The following is a 19,636-nucleotide window of genomic DNA, read 5'->3' on the forward strand; positions in this document are numbered from 1 at the left end:
GGGATCCCTATAAAGACTGCCATCATTTTTGATGCTGTGGACAAAAAGAACAAGCCACTGAGCAAAGTCATCAGAGGGGTATGTCTAATATCCATTTTTTTCCTTCCTGTGGCTTTAATGTTGCTTGCCTTTTGCAGTGGGATGAAGGCTTGATGACTTTGAGCAATGGAGATGGTACCTGAGTGGAAGAAGGGCCTTCCTGATGCCAGGTATCTTTTTGATCTTAGTAGAAAAAACCTTTATTTTACATAACTAAAATCAACAATTTTAATGTTGGACTTATCTATTATGCCTTTCTTTCCAGAATTCCATGCAAGAGGATATTTGTCCATTTACTGATGGGAGATTGCACTGCTTGATGACCAATGCAAACCAATCTTGCAAGCCACTTATTTGTGTGGAAAAATAAATGTTCTTGAAGTGCATACATGTCTTATTCTTCACATTTACTTAGCAAAAATGCAAGTAACATGTCAAGGTCAAAAACTTTTATTAACAGCAAAACATTTAAACTCTTGCACATAAATTGTCATTACATTGAACTGTTTTGTGACAGGCTTAATTTCTCCACAAAAAAAAAATTAGCCAAACATTGTTATCAAAGTAAACACTTAGCCAAAATAATTTTAAAAAACACCCATGGAAGTGTTATACTTGGAAAAAGTTTATCAAAAGACTTAGCCAAAAATAACCAATTTAAAAAAAAAAAGACCCATTAAAGGCTTTTAGGTCTTTTTCTCCCAAGTGTTTTGAAAAGGACAATTGCTGCTCAAATCTCCTTTTATGCCACATTAAATGATGTTGCTGATTCATCTGGCCTCTCACTTTGCCACCATGAGCCAGAGAACTCTGGACTGCACCTATAAGAGGGGGAGAAAATTGCAACTTTAGTCAGTGAAACCTCACCATGAAAATAAATCTGATTTCAAATTGAGTTACATGATCAGGGTATTCTACAATAAACAAATACACGTACCTAACAGCATTCTCCAAAGTGCAGAATTTAGAGATGCCACATCTTCAAGCAAGGAAGATCACTTGCTGATCCATCTGGCCTCTCACTTTGCCACCATGAGCCAGAGAACTCTGGACTGCACCTATAAGAGGGGGAGAAAATTGCAACTTTAGTCAATGAGACCTCACCATGGATATAAAATCAATCTGATTTTCCAATTGAGTTACATCTTTAAACTTAATTTGGATGAATACTCTACAATAAACAAATACACTAACCTCCCAGAAGGCTCCAAAGTGCAGAATTTAGAGATGCCACATCTTCAAGCAAGGAAGATCACTTGTAGACACCCCAGAGTCTAGATGCAGGCCTGGTGTGCAAACAAAGCATAAGTTATCATATATCAAGACTGGAGATTCAACAACTATGATTGTGTTTTTTTTTTTAACTAGTTTTACCTTGACTTGATCCAGTCTGCTCTCCTGTAACCTCAAGGGTGTGTGTTGTGGGCAGGCAAGAAGAGCTGCATCTTCATGCTAAACAGGAAAAACTTCATTTAACTAAGATATTTGGGACTTGCCAAACAATTATTACAGGAAAGATAAATTTCACAAGACAAGTAATAAACAATCAAGATAAATAAATGAAAATAAGTTGGCTTAACAATTTTTGTATAAATGATTTTTTGGGCGAAAACAGAACAATAACAAATTGGAAACGGGCGTTTAGCACTCGTAGTCGAAACTACCATTACATGTAACATATCAGGAACTAAGTCCAGCCTCTGGATGTCATTTGTGAGTGAGCCTTTACCCAACACACTGTCCATTGATGTCTCCGCTTTGTTTGATTAGATTAAAAGTCTTTCTACACGACTCAATAATGGAGAGAAAACGGACAACATACTTTAAGTCAAATAGGGAGCGTCGTCGTGACGCTAATGCTAACTAGCCACATGCGGCAGACTGCCAGTTGGGAAAAGGAGCCCCAACTTACATCGTCGACGGTGTGTTCACCCTGGTATTAAACTAACAGATTTATTGGCGTTTTAGGCTCAATTGATTCCTAAAAAATCTCCCGGTAGCGTGATAAAAATGCACTTAGGCCAGTAATTTGCCTTACGACGCCTTACCTCGTCATGCTCGTCGTCCATCTGCAGGAAAACGCTGAGCCAAAGGGCGAAAAAGTGCGCATGTGCGTAATTTACGCACCTGCCTCGCTAATGGGAGTAACCACTCCCATTCCGCCATATTGAATGTGGAAAAGATGGCGGCTTCCTTACCGTGCTTCGCGAGATGGTTTGTCCTCCCAACTCAATGTCTATCTATGTTTTGCAGATGACGTAGATTAGTCGTGATTTTTGTGGTCTTGATGCTATAAAACAGTGTGTCAGTACACTAATTTAAAGAAATATTGAGTACCATTTTTACCTAGTATTTTATATGAACTCACGTTTATTCCAGGCCATCTTAGTGCATTAAAAGTTTAACATTTGAAACTAAGAATGATTCATTGTCTCATCTCATTTTCTGAACCGCTTTATTTTAATTTGCAGAGGGGCATTGTCTCCCTCTAGCGGCAACAAAGTGGCACTGTACCCAGTTCAAAATGGGTTAACATTTTTCTCACTGTAACAAATCTTTTTTTAATGTCGTTGAATGAACACCAACGGAAGGCCAGAAAAGTCAATGAATAGGCTCATTTTTACATTAATTCGTTTATTTGTCGTTGTTATTGTGCACTTTATGGAGCTTTAACTCTCGTTATGCTTGTATAACAACAATAAAAACATTCTATTCAATTCATTGGCATATTTGTGCACCATTGGGCCGAAATTTTTGTTTTGTAAAAATGATATAAGAAAGACCAAAGTTTGCACTCAAGGGTGTATTTGCTGGACATAAACATATATTCTTGTGTTTGTACCTCGTGGGTCAGGCGTGGAGGAGGCGAGAGCCTTTTCCGCCCAGGACAGCCTGCAGTGACGATTGTTTGGTTCTTCATTCACGCCGATAGATGTCCAATTGATTCAAGTTCAGACGGACCGGACATCTTAGCCCTGAAACATTGCTAATGTGTAATAATCTGGACATTGCTAGTGTCAAGCTGTGGCTGGCGGGTGTGAAGAAATCTCTGGTAAATAGCAGCACCCTTCCCGTGCATTTCATTTATTTTATTCAGTGCACCAAAGAGTGGGCAGAGTTACAATTTAAAAGGCCTTGGCCCAAGTATAACTGACTTGCTTCCACCGTTTCAGGTGTGCGACGGCAGCACGCAGGACGCTCGCTCCGGAGCTTCCTACACCAGTCTTCGCCTTTTGCAGTCCTGTTCCATCTGCTCTTCCGACACGTTGGAGGCGGCACCCAGAGGAGAAACTCCGTTCAACATGGAGTCGTCGGAAGCCTGGCCGAACAGCGCCATCAGCAATGCCACGCCGAATCCCGTGGCTCGCTCCCCCTGGCGAGGCAGGTCCGGGGTCTTACGCTCGTTCGTTTGCGCTAAACGCCAACGTCAAAGGCCGCGGGGTACTCACGGCGTGAACGGGAGAGGCGATGTCCACGTGGACCCAGACGCCGGGCCAGTCGAAGCCCAAGTGCGAGACGATAAAGAGTCCGGCGCAAGAGCTCTGAGCGTTCTCGCGGTCCTGAACGCACGCGAGCGAGCGCCAGTCAGCGGCGAAGACGAGAGGGCGGAACGCCGGGACCTTTTACTCACGGCGACGGAATTCTTCATGTCGGCGAGAGCGGAGGCAAACTCCGTGAAGTGCAGCTCGGGGCAGTAAACAAGAGGGTGGGCTAGGTCGCCGCTGCTACGCCCGGCGCGCACGCACGCCATCTCCCACTGCTCGCTATTGGTCATCACCGCCGCGTGGTGTTTTCCCGTAGAAATGCCCTGCACGCAAGCCAAGGCGCAGCTCGTCAAGGCGCACCTCAAGGCAAATCGCCATTTTTAAGAACCAACGTACTTGCGCTCCCGTCAGCGTGGCCATGTCCAGAATAATATCGGCGGAGAGGTCCTTGCTGGCGTACACCACGCCGTCTGCCAGCACCAACCTTCCCTCTGCATCGGTGTTGTTTATCTCCACAGTCCTTGAAAAATGACAGTCCGTGGTATACTAAATAGAGTACTTTAAATGATTCTCTTGAATGAATACTTTGGTAACTAAGCCTGAAAAGATCTGGCAAGCCAATGACTCACTTCCCAGAGTAGAGCGTGTGGATATCATCGGGCCTCGTGGCTGTCGGTCCGACGGAGTTCTCTGCCAGGCAAAAAACGGCGTGGAGGTTGTCCTTGAAGCCCTGAGACATGGAGCATAGATTTGTCTTGGCGGTCCCGTAACACCCCAAGACGAGCCGGGCGGGGGGCCAACCTGTTTGATGGTAGCTTTAAAAGCTCCCAAAATGGCGGCGGCTCCACCGCAGTCTCTCTTCATGCCTGGCATTGTGGTCTAAAACCAAAGCTTTGCTCATGTTAACAACACTTACAAACTTACGCCATCATACAGAAGAACCCAATACGGATTCAAAGACAGACCTTTCCCTTGATGCTGAGCCCCCCGGTGTCGTACACGATGCCCTTTCCCACCCACGCGATGGTCTGAGTGGCGCCCTCCGGCGTGTGGCTCAGGACGGCCAACGCGGGAGGATTCGCCGCCGCCTTGCCGACTCCGTAAATACCTGACCCAAGAACGAAAAGCCGTCTCGGTTCCAGTATCACAGGATACAAAAAAAGTGTCTGCACTCCAAAATTCACATTACCCCCAAAGCCTTTTTGTTGAAGCTCCTCCCCACGAACGATCACGGGGGTGATTCCCAGTTCGCCTCCGACTGCTTTAATTTCCTTGAAAGACACGGCGGTTCCCGTTAGCACCGCAAAACGATGACAAATGCTGGAGTTGTTTTTTATCCTCACATCCAAGAAGTGGTCCGTGTTCATTTCATTGCACGGGGTGTCTACGATGCGAGCTGCCAGACGCACGCCGTCCGAAGCGTTGGACACGCACTGAAAGAAAAGAAACATGCGGCGGCGATCAAACTATAGTTTTTTTCCCAACAAATGATGGAAAGTTGCTCTCATGAGTACAAAAATTATTCTTACCATATTTTCTCACATATAAACCGTTTTTGTAACTGAAAATTTGATGACTGAATCAATGGTACGGCTTATATGCGCACAAGACTTGCTATACTCATTCTCACCAGTAGATGTCAGCAAAGTAACATTTACTATTTGTTGGTTATTTTATGTTTTGCCATAAGAAAACAACCATTACTGTAGGAATTAATTTCTTATGCTATTGACCCTAATAATGTGCTTTTGATTCATACAGTATCTCTAGGGGCGGTTTACATGCGAGAAATTGTAAAATTCAACGATTTTAAGGCAATTTTATGGGTGCGTCTTATAGGCGAGTAAATACGGTAAATACTTTATCTTATTTCAATGCAAAAAAACATTGTTTTATGTTTGGGCCAATATGCAACATTTTCAAGCGGTCAGCACGTCGACCTCTCAGTTCTGGTTTCGAGCGACCCGATACCTCGAGCTCGGCTTCATCCATCTGGTTGCCATCTTGGCCGACGATCACAAACTCCACCGTGACGTGCTTCTTCTCGGCCCTGCGCGAGGAGGCGGAGCGGCGAGAGAAGATGGGAAAGGCTCTGGAAATGGCGCAGGACGACGCAAACACGTCCGAGCGCTCGCACACCATCTGCAGGCGAATAGCAGGCGTGTCAGACGTCTCCCGTCGGACGGGAATTAGAAATGGCGGTGGCGGGTACCGACCACGATGCAGCGGTTGTTCCCCCCAGGCAGGCATGAGCGGACCAGGCGGGAAATAAAGTGGGCAGAAGAGGGGCTGTTGTGCCTGCTGACCCGCGAAGGAATGGCCGCCACTGATGCATAATTGAGGTACAGGGGGCAGCTGTCCGTGGGTTTGGGGCTCAGATTGTTCAGTGCGGCTTGCCATATCTGAAAGAGCATGGTTGCAGGTTTTCAAAAATATATTGCAATCAAGAATCTCAGTCTTAAAGCCTTTATTGGGCAAGTGACTATTTAAGGTCATTTGTTAAAAAATACACTATACACCTTTATTAGAGAAAGAAATATGACTTGTCATTTACTGCTTACGTTATTTATTTGTATTCATATTGGTCTTGGAATAACGTCAGCAAAAAGTTCCATCTTTTTTGTTTGTTTTTAATGCAAATGTTCCAGTTTCAAACAATGTTTTGTTTGGGTGCGTTGCTCAAATGTTGAAGCAGCTGCTGTAATTTCGTTCTACCTCCAAATCTCGCCTTTATTTTTATTTTTAATGTAATGCCAACGCTTTGAATCATTTATGGTAGAAAAAGGAAACAAGAGAAAACCACGAAACGTAAACATTGCAGGGAATTCTTAATCACAATTTATACAGTTGGTATTACACAAGGTGCTGAATTGTAGACTGCGTGTTATTGCAAATCAGTTAATGACACGTGCAATTTTAATTACACTAGTATGCTATGTTCAAGTACACGCGTTCCAAAGCATTGAATCAAAGCTTTACACGCTTTCTGCGTCAATAAAGAGGGCACTTAGGGAGAACGAAAAGAAAGGATACCCGTTGGAGTTACTTAAAGAGATTTAGTGCGTGCCGTGCGTGTCACTTCCGTATGATAGCTGTTAGCTTAGCATTAGCATCCTTTCATTGTCACCCACGTTGACGTTACCTCTTTGCTGACAACGGGCTGGAGTTTGCCTTTAATTTGGCCCCAGTCAACTTGTTGAAGGTTGCCATGCTGACCGATGATTAAAATCGGTCGAGTTTGCGGGTCAGAGTCGCCAGCTGACGCCTTAAACTCTAGGACCACGTTCGCCATTTTTGGGATGAACAAATGGAGCTCATGAAACGGAAGCGGAAGTGCTAGCCGGCGACGGCAGGCGGGAAAGGACAATTACAAACAAGACTTTTTGTTATTGTTCATAATCCACCATGAAAAACAATTATTTTACTTGATTTTAGGAATCTGAATAATAATAATATTCAAATAATTTGCGACTATTGATACTTAAAGTACTTTAAAATTAATTTATCTAAGTAATAGTGTCAAATGCACAAGTCTTTTTAAAATCATTCGTTTGAATTGATTAACTTTAGTTATATAGTAAACAGATTACACACTGATAATGAATTTAATTATTTCGATTAATTATTTTTCTAATGATACAACTATAAACTACATCCAATTGATTAGTTAACCCTGAACTGTTACTAGCAATCACAATAATTATAATAGTATTCATTCATTCCTTTTCCATACTGCTATTCCTCACAAGGGAAAATAACTTTTGATGTTTAATTACAGCAATTCTGTGAATAATAAATTATAAACATACAACCTGATCATTTCTTATCATGTCATTCAGATTAAATGTGTAATGGGAACATATCTGGAGTTCTAAAAATTGGCATGTTTATTAAATTACAAAAATATATAATACAAGGTGGACAAACATAAATATAACCATGGTTAAAATTGAGAAAATCATCAACATATCATTATTGTGGCCAATTCCTTGTTTCCTCTGCTAGTTTATCACTATGGTTAGGAATCAGACTTTTTTATGATTCTAAGAACATACAATAATAATCTAATGTATTGGGTGCCAGATAGAATTTGAAATTTTACCACAATGATGTACAACAGATGAGAAACAGTAAATAAATAATTTAAAAGGACATAATCAAGCTCTAAAAGAAGAGACACATTGGTGAAAATAAAACGTGTTTTCTTGGCTCGGATTAAGAAATTTGTAGCAGAAACATTTGATTTAATTTTATGCACTGACGGTATTAAATGTGAGGCAAACAAGCTGAGGGACGGAAAAAGCTGTATAGAACCAAGGACATGGTCAAATAGCCTCTTTGAGCGTTCCAGCATGCCCAACAAAAAAGGCCACGTAAAGAGTTAAAAAAATTCTGCAAATGTTCCCGTCCACAATGCAACATCCAACTTTTTCTTCTTCTTATATTCCGCAGTCCCATAACATAGCAAAAGTGTTTGTTTTTTCCCACCACATGATATAACACACACAAACTATGTACTAATAAATAAGTGGAATTAGCATATATACATTAAAAATATACATTATCAAGTCATTGTTTTGGTCACGTGAGATGACCAAATTCAACTTATGCTAACAATTCAGCAGGTTTGCTGTCATGATTTCAGTGAACGGCATAATTACATTATGTTATAAGCATTTGAATGTCCTGTTATAAACAGTACACGTACCATATTACCAAATGTTATTTTACAAATAAAATTGAGCTATACAAAAATGTAAAATGTCAATATCACGTGCCCCTAGCTATGAAAATAAAGAAAAGCCCTTATATGTAGTATTCATTTTTACAAAATGTATAAATAAAACTCCTAAAAAAAATCCCCCTCACATTCCACTTTGTTCTGCCACTTGTGATTGTTAGAAATTAGCAGGTAATATTTCAATTCAATCAAAGCATGTTAGTCTAATTTGCCATTTTACAGATGACATTTGTGTTAGCGTTTCTGGTATATCTCCACCCATTTGGTTGACATCATTTAAAATGAGGGGGCAAAAGTGCATCAAGGGAAAATAATGCCAAACTTTTCTGATGTTGTAGACATGTTTGCTTGCAATATAACTTCAGCAATATATGACACTTTAGACTGAAAGGCACTAAAAGGTGAAGACAAAGATACTGCTCATGCAGCAATGGTCCTATCAGTGTTCTGGCTCTCCATCACAGTACGTTGTCCGTCCGGCGACTTTTACTATCTCTCGATCATGTTGTCCACGTCCATGTCATTCAGCAGGTATATATCTGTGTGCCGTGCAAGACCAATCTGCAGGAGAGACCAACATTTCATCAGTCAGGGGCACATGAACTATTAAATATTTCCTGAGAGAATCAAATATCTTATTATATTTGGTCATTTTTAAAATGATTTCACAGACAGCGCATAACTCAACAAAAGGAGCAACACATAAAGGGAAGTAAGAATAACACCAAAGTGTTAATTCTTCTTTAAAAAAAAGATAGGAAGGTGGATAATCACGTGACTGGGTGTTGATTTAAATTAAATGATAAGATGAGGGCGCTCACCTTTGCTCATTTAACCTTGGCAAGTCCTGCAAAAGAGCACTACACATTGCTATTGTGCATTATAGTCTGGTTCTGTATTGCCTTGTATCCAGAGAGAGTTAAAATACTACATTTTTTTTCAAATCCAGACATACAACAACAACAAATGCTCATTTATGGAGATTTTATTTACCCCATTTCTTTTTGATAAGTGCATGGTGAGTCCCAGCCAGAAGCAAAGGACAGGTGCCGAATAGCACTAATAAAATAAATTACACAAGATTCCTCCAGCAGACTGAATATCTTGAAACGCAAAACTAAAATAATCACCAAGATGTGCTCATTTGTGGATGTGGGCAATGACATAAAATTGCAAATATACCCATTATAAGTACAAACACGGCTACTTTACAAAATAACTCTCAGCTTGCCCAATACTTATTGGCCAACCATTTCATAAATACATTTTTTTTAAATCGTGATCTCGTAGTGTGAGCTTGCATTTTTAATACTTAAAACAAAGCTGTTGTTTTTTTATGTTGATGCTTTTCAAAACTTGCCACGTATCTACAAGCAAAAAAAAGAGTACAGTAGGTAAACCCTTTACTGAAAATGACTTGGGAGACCCTGCAGGAATGTAGTGCAGAGATGGAAAAAAGTATCTTTATAAATCTCCCACCATCCTAACTTCAGTTGCAGCAAAGTTGAAATGCTCTTTTTGTCTCATAGAATGTAGTAGCAAAGTATGTTTTGGATTTGGTACTATATGTGCACACTCTGGACTCATTTCAACATGATGTAAAGTACTATAACAATCACCCCAAAATACTAAGCAGCAACAACAGGGTTGATGCGCATATTATTGTACCTTCGTTAAAGTTTTTTTTTTAAAGAAAGTGCTGCATCTGATTACCATATCGGATAACAACACTAATAATATTATTTTGAAAAATCATTTCAGCATAACTTAATTAAAATGTTTTCATTCATCAACATTTTTTTACATAAAAAAACGGACCTCATCCAAATCATTAAATGTTATTTAAGGAAATGTGATATGTTGGTAGTGTTTAATAAACTTAACAATCACTCTGTGTAAAGCTCTGTTTCAAAAATGTCTGCAGAAAGGAGTTTAGAGGAAGAAAAAAAATCGCTTGCATGTGCTACATAGATATAATAAATAATTCAATCAAAATCTCTTAATAGACATAAAAATCATCTTGCTGTTTATTTCAGTCTTTATTTTATACTGCAGTTATTGCTAACCTTTATATTTCATCTGTCTGAGAGCTATTATTAATTATTACAAAGGTTACTTTGTTCATCTATCCACTTATATTGGCAAATTATCACGTAAGTCAGCACATTGGAATGCTCTTTCATTAAACGACATTATGTATTATTTTCCCTCTGTATGTATCCATCCATTGCTGTGGCACATTAAAAGTATTCATTAAAGACCATCTAAGCAGCTGAGGACAGGCTTAAAAAAGGGTGGGAATCAAGAGTTTAGAGGTAAACAAAAAAAACAACAAAAAAACTTCCTGGCACGTGCAAATGATCTGCCAGAAAAAAAATCCTGCATATTGAAAGAAAAATTTAAAAAAATCATAGAGCATGACAGGATCCATGCTCTTACGAATGGAGTGTCCTTTGACTTTTAATGTTACATGCTGGATTAAAAATTTGGATACAACATTCATTACACGATTTAAAAAACTAAGAAAGAAAAAAAAAAAAAATTTTTACCGAGTGGCCAAAGAAAAAAATATCAGGTTCCATCCTTTAATATGGAAATTGGTTGTCTTCTTCTAGTTGGACTAGACGTCCTTCCAATGAAACTTTCTAAAGCATCGAGGCATTCCCAGTACATAGGGCCCAAAATTTTGATCGGGACACAAAAAATAAAATAAAATGATTACTGCAAGCACTGATTAATGCTTGTAACTTGAACTCAGATGGGAGGCGATGAAATGTAAAATTATAGGCACAATTTCCCAACTTCAATGCCCTAAACACACCAGATTTTTTTTTAGGCCAGCTCAAAAACGGCGACTCATCAGTCTTTAAATACGTGAACTTGTCATGATGCATTAAAGGATAAGTGGCAGGAAAAAATTCAGTGACTCATATAGCTCAGGCTAAAATGAGATGAGGGAGAATACTGACGTAAACTAGGAAAGCTAAAAATTGTTCATGTAAGACTGCACTAAAACAACTGCAACTTTTTAAATGAGGTGAAACTTTTAAATGCCGCTTTCCTCAGTTTGAGCTCGAATTTTGGAATTTTGCATTTCTTGGAAAAATAAGAAGCTGTATTCATAGTGCGTCACTTTATGAAAGCCAACAGGAAAGGCCGTAAAGTCAGTATCCCAGGATATATATTGCTTTGGACGTGGACATGAGCAAATCTCCATATAGTGGGTCCAAACGTGCGAGAAACATCAAACATTGAAAAAAGCGCAAAACGCTATGACAAGAACTCCAAAAGTCCCAGTTGAGAAAAGGGCTCAGAGTCTTCGGAGGAAAGCTGCTGGTTACTGTGCTGCTCATCTCTAGGTGTCGTATTCAGACTGTTCCTCTATGAACACACCAGCTCGATTGCTTACCCTGCTGCCAAAGTCCAGGCAGGAGATTCCCAGGGCGACCAAACAGTGCCACGCCTGCACACAAGACGGGAAAGACGAATCACAAAGCAGAACAGACATTGTTGTTGTATTGTGACAATTGTTTCAGTCTAATAACTCACCAGGTAGCCTACAAAGCAGAGGTAGGCGATGGAGAACAGTGCAGCCAGAACGTAGAGAAGCACGCTGTTTAGCGCTGAGACATAGACCACCACAAAGTACATGTTGATGGCGCAAACCAACAGGATGACGCAGCCGCCGCCGATCTTCCAAAACCTGAAGAGAATAAACATATTTACTATGGAAACAGACGAGTACATTTTCAATATATTTGCGACGGTGTGGAAAAATGAATACGTATACATATGGATTTTTTTTCATGGGGAAAAATACTGAATTTTGTGGACAGCTTTATAGATTTTATAACACTATTTATAGATCGACATATTTTGGCTTCTGATACTGATTCCAACACCATGATGCTAGCACGTTTTTTTGAAAGAAAAAAGGCATTAGTAAATCTTCACTTGTATGTTTTCTTTCCCCAAGAATTTGCTATAATGTCATGATCTGCCAGTGTCAGCACAAGATTCACTTCACGGAACAAACCAAATTGATTGGAGATCAACTTGTGATCGATTAATCAGTAGGAGGTTATATCTTTGCCAGAGGAACAAATTTTATCCTTTTTTGTTTTGATCATTGACAGCTATTGATGGCGCTAAGTGTGCAATTCATTTGAAGGAGGGCTGGCATATTGATCTTCCAGTAAAAAAGACGAAACGGCTTGTGCGAGACAACAAGGAACTAAAAAGTATAAATGGTGACATCATTCAAAAAGTGTGTCATGATACTTTTTACAATTTATGTTATGTTTTGCGTATATTTGCCAGTTGGACAGTAACAGACTGCTTACAAGCCATTTGCAAAGTCGTTCATGATAGATGTCAGGCTGGTGAAGGTCAGAATCGGGATCAAAGCAAAAGGAAGCTGAGGGAGCAGAAGAAGAATTCAATGGACATATCACAAATTAGATCAAGTCAACAAAGGTTTAAGAAAAGACCTTTTTTCACCTAATGAGTCTCACCTGCATGCTTTGCAGCACATTGAGGAAGTCGTTCATCCCCGTCAGATGCTGCACATCCTGAAAAATAGCGACTAGCAGCGTCGGCGTGATGGCGATGGAGCGGGTCAGCAACACTCGCGCGAACCGAGACCATCGGAGGTTTAAGAAACCCTTTCCAAAGGAAAAAAAAAAAAAGCAGAATTGAAGTCTTTTTCAGTCATCACTCCCAACTAATAATCAACTATCCTACCTCCATAACAAACTGGCCAGAGTAGGTTCCTGTCATGGTGGAGCTCTGCCCTGCCGCGAGGATGCCGATGGCCCAGATGTACAGCGCGGCGGGGCCAAAGAAACAGCCCAGAACCACTCCCTTGAATATCCACGCATAGAAAACCCATTTTTAAAATGTACATTTCAGGGCGCAAGAGAGCAAAACTACATTCTAACACGGATTTCTTCCATGACTTGAAAATACGTGAACCTTCCGATTCAAATTCTTTAACGGCAAGTATGGACGAAAAGCCGTACCCCCTTGTAGATGTCAACCTCCAGTGTTTCATTGTTGAGAGGAAAAAGACCTTGGTGGGGGATGTTGGTTCCATTGCAAACAAGGTTCTGCGATCAGAAAATCGAGATGAACACTCTTGTGCATTTTTGCCATGATGGCTCATGCAGTCCAGTGTACCCACCACGTCCATGTTGGTTTTATTGTAGAAGGCCTGGGCAAAGACGGCTACCACAAAGACGTTGATAAGGAACGAGACAAAGAGCGCGATGGTGGACTCAATGAAGTAGTACTTGTTGGCTTCTTTGACTTCCTTCTTATTTCGACGGTCAATATCACGAGACTGGTAAAGGAAGGAGAAAATATGTATTATTTTCACACCCACAAGCAGTACTTCCAAGTGCTCCAATATCATCAAGGTTGTTAAAAAGTTACGGAACTTTACTTCAACATTCTAACCAGACAATTTTAAGAATCAACAGTTGGTTTCAAAAAAGTTGGCATTAAGCGAGTCACTTTACGGGAAAATTTAGTTATTCTTCATAGTTTATCTAGTTTGCAGTGATGTAAAACTATGATTTGATTATTTTGCCCCGTCTCAAGGAAATTTAGAAGGTAAAAAAAAGTATACTGTAAAGTAAATGTTAAGCTTAGTTTGCCAAAAGTCATTCATGTTTACCGATAGTAAAATGATTCATGTTAACCTGAAGAATTTGTCAAAGGCAGTAATACTGACTTGTATTTTCAGAAAACTCCTCGTACTCCTAAACATACACCGACTCGGTTCTAAAAATTAATTCTCACTTTGACCAAAGCCGAATGGAGGTAGATGTTGTGCGGCATGATGACGGCTCCTACAATGCCAACGGCCTGCTCCAGTTGGCTGGGTCCACATCCAGCACAGTACGGCACAAACATACCCTTGAGCACTTCTCCCTGGTCCGGTTTGACGAGCACATACTACAGCCGGAAAAAAAAATGGAATCATGTTACCGAGAGTCTCTGCGGAATAAACACGAATAGCGGAAGTGGAAACGTTACCTCGTAACCAAAACTGATGGCCATTACAGTGATAAGAAAGCCGAAGAAGGCTTCCAGTTTCCTCAAGCCTACAAAATGGAGAAGATGGCGAAAACACTGAGTGTGCACTCACTCTTCTTAAACATTATCTTGGATTCCCCAAAAAATCGTCACAAACCATATTTATCCAAAAAGAGGAAAACAAAGGTGTCCGTAATGGTAATGAGTACTCCAGCCCATAACGGAATCCTGTGGTCAAATACAAACGCTCTGTGACAAAAGAATTGCTCTTCCTCGAGTTGAAATCAAGATATCTAAGTTACCTGCCCACAGAGAGAAGATTAAGAGCTATTGCACAGCCAATCACCTCCTGCATGTCTGAACCAATAATTGCCAATTCCACCATGACCCACAGCATGATTCGAGGGACCTGCATTGACGAGAATATGGAATTCATATTGAAGAAAGCTGCTGTTTCCAAAAAGATTGTTTCTTTTCTGAAAATGTGTTGCTCCTTCTGCACACTTTTCATAGTATCATCATTGAAAATCAATTGTTAATTCTTCATTTGATGATGAGCATGAAGTTCTGGTGTATTACAAGGGGCCTTTTTTATTTTTTATAACAACGCTCACAGTGGAATATTGGCGGTTGCAGACTTCTGCCAGGTGCATTCCGGTGACAACGCCAAGACGTGCTGCCAACCTCTGCAACAGCAGACCGATAACGGTGGCTCCCAACAACACCCACAAGAGCTGAGGAGGACAGGCAAGTCACATTTTCTCTACAGCACAATTCCACACTAGGTAATTAAAGTGGCTTCACATTATAATCCGCAAGACAAAAACAATCAAATTAGGAAATGGATATAAAATAGCTGATAAATGAATCAAAAGTAAACATCATACATTTTACGGCCAGTTGGGAATACACTGTGATTAACAATAGCATTTTGAACCCTGATTTAAAGGATCCTGATTGATTTTTATTTCTTGTCGAGACCAGTAAATACACCATTGAGACAAGAACAGCAGGACATGCATGAATAAAGTTGGCCAATAATAGGTTGGCAAAATTGACTCAGGGATGAAAAACGATCCCCAACAGCCATGCTCTTGGTGTAAATGTCAGGAGCCTTTCGAAAATAGATATCTTTTAAAAATGTAAAATAAATACATAGAAGAAATCAATAAAACAAATGATTTGCCACCCCCGGATGAAATAATATTTAACAGAGTGATTCACCTTAAACCCAGCTTTAGCTCCAGACTGCAAGTCAGATTCAATGTTCCCTGGATCTAAGTAAGCAATGCTCATCAAGAACCCGGGTCCAGTGAAAGCCCAGAGTTTCCTGAAACTAAACACCTGAGGAAAAAAAGTCAACAGAACAGATGACATTTGTTCTACATTGCGAAGTTGGTGAGAGAGGCCCGTTTTATCGAGTGGTGGTACCTGATTGACATTTTCGGGAATGGCCACCTTCTCTTCAAAGTACGTGGAGAAGGGTTCATCCATGTCCGCGGGGGAGGATGGAGGGGTGACGGTGTCGTAATGGTTGGTCTGAATGTCCCCATTGTCATGAGGGGAATCCTCTAAAAACAAACAAACAAACACACACAGACACGCAAAACAGAAAAATGAGCCTTGTGTAAAGAATAACTTGCACATTTCCACTTTTGCCTGCGTTTTTCCAAAAGCATCTTATCTCATTTAACAAACACATGAATAAACAGTAACGATATAAAAAAATGAGATAAGAGCGCGACAAGAACTTTTATTCTTACACAACATTATAAAATCATTTGATGACACCCACATCACACATCAAGCCAGGCCACTGTCCTTTTAAAGCCACTCTAAAGAACAATCAGAGATAACGATTACTACATGCCCATTTTGGTGTTTTGTGAAGGGAAAATATCTTTTTTTTTTTTTTTGACAAAAAGTTATCAGATTTTTAAATCTCATTCTTCAATTCCACACTACCATTCCCAAACAAAACGCTCAACTCTAGAATGAGACTGAAACACAAATGGCAAAATATGATTATGTACTTTCAATGTTAATCTCATCTCTACATTAACTTGTTTCTTTATTGCAAAAAAAAAATAAAGCGAGCCCCAAAGTTCAATGTGCACCTTAAAATGTCAAAACAATCTGACATGAACATAAACCAACAATATTTCCCTTGGAATACATACTAGCAAAGAAACGTGTCAACATACCACCATGTGTACACACACGAAGCAAACGGAACTTTTAAAACTAGACCCCCCCACAAAAAAAAATCTATGTAGAACAACAAGTAAAAAGGTTTCCCTTCTTGCTCATGTTTCTGTTGTTGTAAAAGGTTACCTTGGAGGATGTCTTCCTCCTGCTGGGCCTTCATCAAGGCAGGCCAGTGGATTCCTGAGAACGTGAGCTATGACTTTCAGCCTCCTAAAAAGATAAATGCAAAAACAGTTTGAATAGTTTAGGAAAGACTGGATGTTTTGAAGAAAATACTTTTGTCGGCTTACACTGTCTAAATTCACTGACTAGCTTGAAATAATTGACATGTAGTATTTTCAGATTTTGGACGCTGTTGCAGAAGGACATGATGCAATATATACTGATGTTTTTTTATGATATTGGAATGAATTCATGTACAATAATGTTGAAATTGTGGATTTGGTCTCTAGGAGAGACTTCTTTTGCAATCCTTTGACTTCCAGTAATATGCAGGAATCTGCAATAAATTCCTGTCTTTTGTCCTCTTTTAGAAAAAAAATGTGATTGGGCAAGAGGTGAATTAGCAGAAATAAGTTAAAAGTTTCATTTTCACTTCCATCTGAAAAAAAATCGACTCCCCTCCATTTTCTTTGACCTCTCCCATACACAACATATTCTTTGAAGTCAGCAATCCAAGGATAAAATACCGTTCTAGGCAAAAGGTTTAACCTTGAAGCACACAGACTGGGCACATGACTCTGGGAACACGAGGCCAACACTACAGTTTCACTCTGATCTCATTTCCTACGCAATTATTATTACATTATTGCAGTCGCCCTGCTGTGCACTGTTTGCTTATGCAAAAAGACAAGATCATTTTTAAAAAAATTTACTTGAATTTGACATTTCTTCTGTCTTCTAGGAGAACATATTACAATAGTTTTAACATAAATCTAATAATGTTCATTGCACTGTGGGAGTTGCTGGTGGTCAAAAGGCAGACATCATTTTATTTTTCAGCTCATGTTCATTGTTGGAATTGCAACCCCAATTCCAGTGAAAAAAAATACAATAATTAGCAAATTGTGTTCGACCAATACTTAATTTCTTGCATTACTCTATTTAATTAAACTCAGGCTGCACATGAATTACAGGATAGTGCAAACTATGACCCTGGTTTAAAACAATATCCCAACTCCATTGAAACAACTCCAAAAAGGACACGACAAGTTAATAAAAAGTTCCTAAAGTTAATTTAAAAAATTAAAAAATACTTTAGTCTTGGAAAATAATCAGAACAGATCATAACCTAATCTGTCGAGTTTAAATTAAGACTATAGCAAAACCACAAAAAGGAATTATCTCAAAGTTGTCAAACTTGCAGATCAATGTGACGTCATCAAGACTTCAGGCCAAGCCAGAAAGCATTGGAAATGCTTCTAGATTTAGTATTTTCATGATGACACCACAGAGGAGAAGTGACAGGAAGGACGAAAAAATGCTGTGTAAGTGTATGCCTGTTATTTTTAATTGAAAATGATGCATTTTGAAACAACTGAGAGGTTGGGTTTGGCACAACAGGTCGGTCGACTTGGTTTAGCACTCAACAGGTTATGCAGTAGATTTCCTTTTTTTTAGTCTTAATGAGGATTTCAAGAGTATTTGTTGAAAACGTGTACATACTGTGGAATGGCTAGAGCTGTGTCTATTTGTCTGCTAGTAAAATGTCACCTAGATAATGTTACATAATTAAACACATACCTACTTTCATATTCATTTATTCACTGCAGGTGGCAAAGCATTTTTTTTCGTGTGTTCTCTAATTATTATTCTTATGCCAATTTACTGTTACGATAAGCCTTTTGGGTGGTTTTTTTATTTCGTGTGACAAGCTTGTAATGTTTCCTAATTTCAGAGTGAAAGAATAACAGTTTTAGGAAATGTCCCTGTTGGCCAATCTGAACTTGGCTAGTGAGAAAGGGTTAAAGGAATACCAGTGCAGTTAATAAGTGTTTTATGATGGTGACATGTTGAAATCTGAAAGAACTTTGCCCACAAATCACAAAGAGAATTGCCTTTTTTAAAAATCTTTGGTCAATCTGTATCGCATTTCATATATTTTGTAGACTTGGAAGAACCATTGTACACCATTTATTGCAGTCAATTTCCAACAAATGAAAACAATATGTATAATATATAAAGCTGTGAGATAAGCAACTTTATCAGAGAGCACTTGGCAGCTTTTAAAATCACTAGTGCACATCTGTGACAACTCCCAAACGGACATGGGTGTCATTTTAAGTAAAAATAGTATAAAGTGCTAACATTTACAAAGGACAACAGGAAAAATAAAACATATTTAGGAGTTGCTATGTTAGTACACAAAAAATCAATATATTTATTGAAAACAATATCTTATGTCGATAGATCATTTTTCTTTGGATGTGTCCAAACTTGAATTCCAATGACTTTAATTTCCATGGAAATGTATCACATTCTTCCACATCCACTCATTGAAAAGGTGGTTAAAAAACTAAACAATTCAAAGTTTCTCAAGTAGGAAAAACTGGTCAATCGAGGTAACAACTTTAACAGACATGACGTGTGTCTGTCACATATTTAAGAATTGAATCATACAAATGTAGCGATGGTTTAAATGAAGAGGGATTTATTTAATTTACACTTTCAGAATTACTACTTTTATTACTATACTTTCGTGTTGATGGCGTGGATATCCATTACAAGAATTTACAAATCGATCCAAACTTTTTCTTTTACACGCGGCTGAGTACTTTTATTCCAATAACCGATATTATAAAGAAATGTAACTTGTGTCTACAAACATTACTGCACGGATGCTAAATCATGCTAAGAGTACGACCTAGCTAGAAGGATTGTATCACTTAAAGTGACCTTTAGCAAAGAATTTTAAATAATCTTACCTTGTTATAAGGTGGGATAAGGCCAATTTGATTGTATTTCGGCAATTGAGCCCAAAATCGGACACGCGGCATGGGTACCACGTAAAGCGAGGTAAAAGATTGCGGCGTTGTCAAATTATTCTCCAGCACATCCGTGTCTCGTCGTTATTTTACATGACAACTTTAAGTTACAGAGTCACTGCGCATGCTCATAAAACCCA

General features: G+C 39.3%; 2 protein-coding genes and 2 long non-coding RNA genes across 4 annotated transcripts; 1 reads left to right on the top strand and 3 right to left on the bottom strand.

Annotated features, from left to right (window-relative positions):
* The first annotated feature begins 23 nt into the window (after window positions 1-23).
* Window positions 24-425, top strand: LOC144075865 (uncharacterized). The gene is made up of 3 exons (XR_013300655.1): window positions 24-78; window positions 138-209; window positions 305-425. It is a non-coding gene; the product is annotated as an uncharacterized LOC144075865 (long non-coding RNA).
* Window positions 426-698: 273 nt separating this feature from the next.
* LOC144076028 (uncharacterized) lies at window positions 699-2,259 on the bottom strand. Its single transcript, XR_013300711.1, has 5 exons — window positions 2,088-2,259; window positions 1,414-1,491; window positions 1,234-1,325; window positions 977-1,097; window positions 699-860 (listed from the first exon to the last, which is right to left on the bottom strand). It is a non-coding gene; the product is annotated as an uncharacterized LOC144076028 (long non-coding RNA).
* Window positions 2,260-3,145: 886 nt separating this feature from the next.
* npepl1 (aminopeptidase like 1) lies at window positions 3,146-6,860 on the bottom strand. The gene is made up of 12 exons (XM_077602852.1): window positions 6,667-6,860; window positions 5,741-5,926; window positions 5,496-5,666; window positions 4,868-4,957; window positions 4,714-4,795; window positions 4,490-4,632; window positions 4,326-4,403; window positions 4,154-4,254; window positions 3,921-4,044; window positions 3,671-3,847; window positions 3,489-3,599; window positions 3,146-3,412 (listed from the first exon to the last, which is right to left on the bottom strand). The coding sequence occupies exons 1-12, from the start codon at window positions 6,814-6,816 to the stop codon at window positions 3,254-3,256; spliced, it is 1,572 nt and encodes a 523-aa protein (XP_077458978.1). The 5' UTR covers window positions 6,817-6,860; the 3' UTR covers window positions 3,146-3,253.
* Window positions 6,861-7,709: 849 nt separating this feature from the next.
* slc11a2 (solute carrier family 11 member 2) lies at window positions 7,710-19,635 on the bottom strand. The gene is made up of 17 exons (XM_077602861.1): window positions 19,437-19,635; window positions 16,639-16,722; window positions 15,736-15,875; window positions 15,529-15,648; window positions 14,919-15,038; window positions 14,607-14,713; window positions 14,462-14,532; window positions 14,305-14,372; window positions 14,068-14,223; window positions 13,448-13,606; window positions 13,287-13,373; window positions 13,009-13,128; window positions 12,780-12,929; window positions 12,609-12,682; window positions 11,815-11,968; window positions 11,675-11,728; window positions 7,710-8,826 (listed from the first exon to the last, which is right to left on the bottom strand). The coding sequence occupies exons 2-17, from the start codon at window positions 16,670-16,672 to the stop codon at window positions 8,755-8,757; spliced, it is 1,686 nt and encodes a 561-aa protein (XP_077458987.1). The 5' UTR covers window positions 16,673-16,722; window positions 19,437-19,635; the 3' UTR covers window positions 7,710-8,754.
* Between the last annotated feature and the right edge of the window lies 1 nt (window position 19,636).

Source organism: Stigmatopora argus, chromosome 6 (assembly GCF_051989625.1).
Source record: "Stigmatopora argus isolate UIUO_Sarg chromosome 6, RoL_Sarg_1.0, whole genome shotgun sequence".
Classification (NCBI taxonomy): Eukaryota; Metazoa; Chordata; class Actinopteri; order Syngnathiformes; family Syngnathidae; genus Stigmatopora; species Stigmatopora argus.

Excerpts from the sequence above, each read along its gene's own strand:
- slc11a2 (XM_077602861.1), bottom strand. The coding sequence starts at position 16,672 with ATGAAGGCCCAGCAGGAGGAAGACATCCTCCAAG. Across the intron at positions 15,876-16,638 it reads GGAGGAAGACATCCTCCAAG|AGGATTCCCCTCATGACAAT; the intron begins GTAACCTTTTAC and ends GTTTGTTTTTAG. Across the intron at positions 15,039-15,528 it reads GAGCTAAAGCTGGGTTTAAG|CTCTTGTGGGTGTTGTTGGG; the intron begins GTGAATCACTCT and ends TGTCCTCCTCAG.
- npepl1 (XM_077602852.1), bottom strand. The coding sequence starts at position 6,816 with ATGGCGAACGTGGTCCTAGAGTTTAAGGCGTCAGCTGGCGACTCTGAC. Across the intron at positions 5,667-5,740 it reads GGAACAACCGCTGCATCGTG|ATGGTGTGCGAGCGCTCGGA; the intron begins GTCGGTACCCGC and ends ATTCGCCTGCAG. Across the intron at positions 3,600-3,670 it reads ACATGAAGAATTCCGTCGCC|GACCGCGAGAACGCTCAGAG; the intron begins GTGAGTAAAAGG and ends GCGTGCGTTCAG.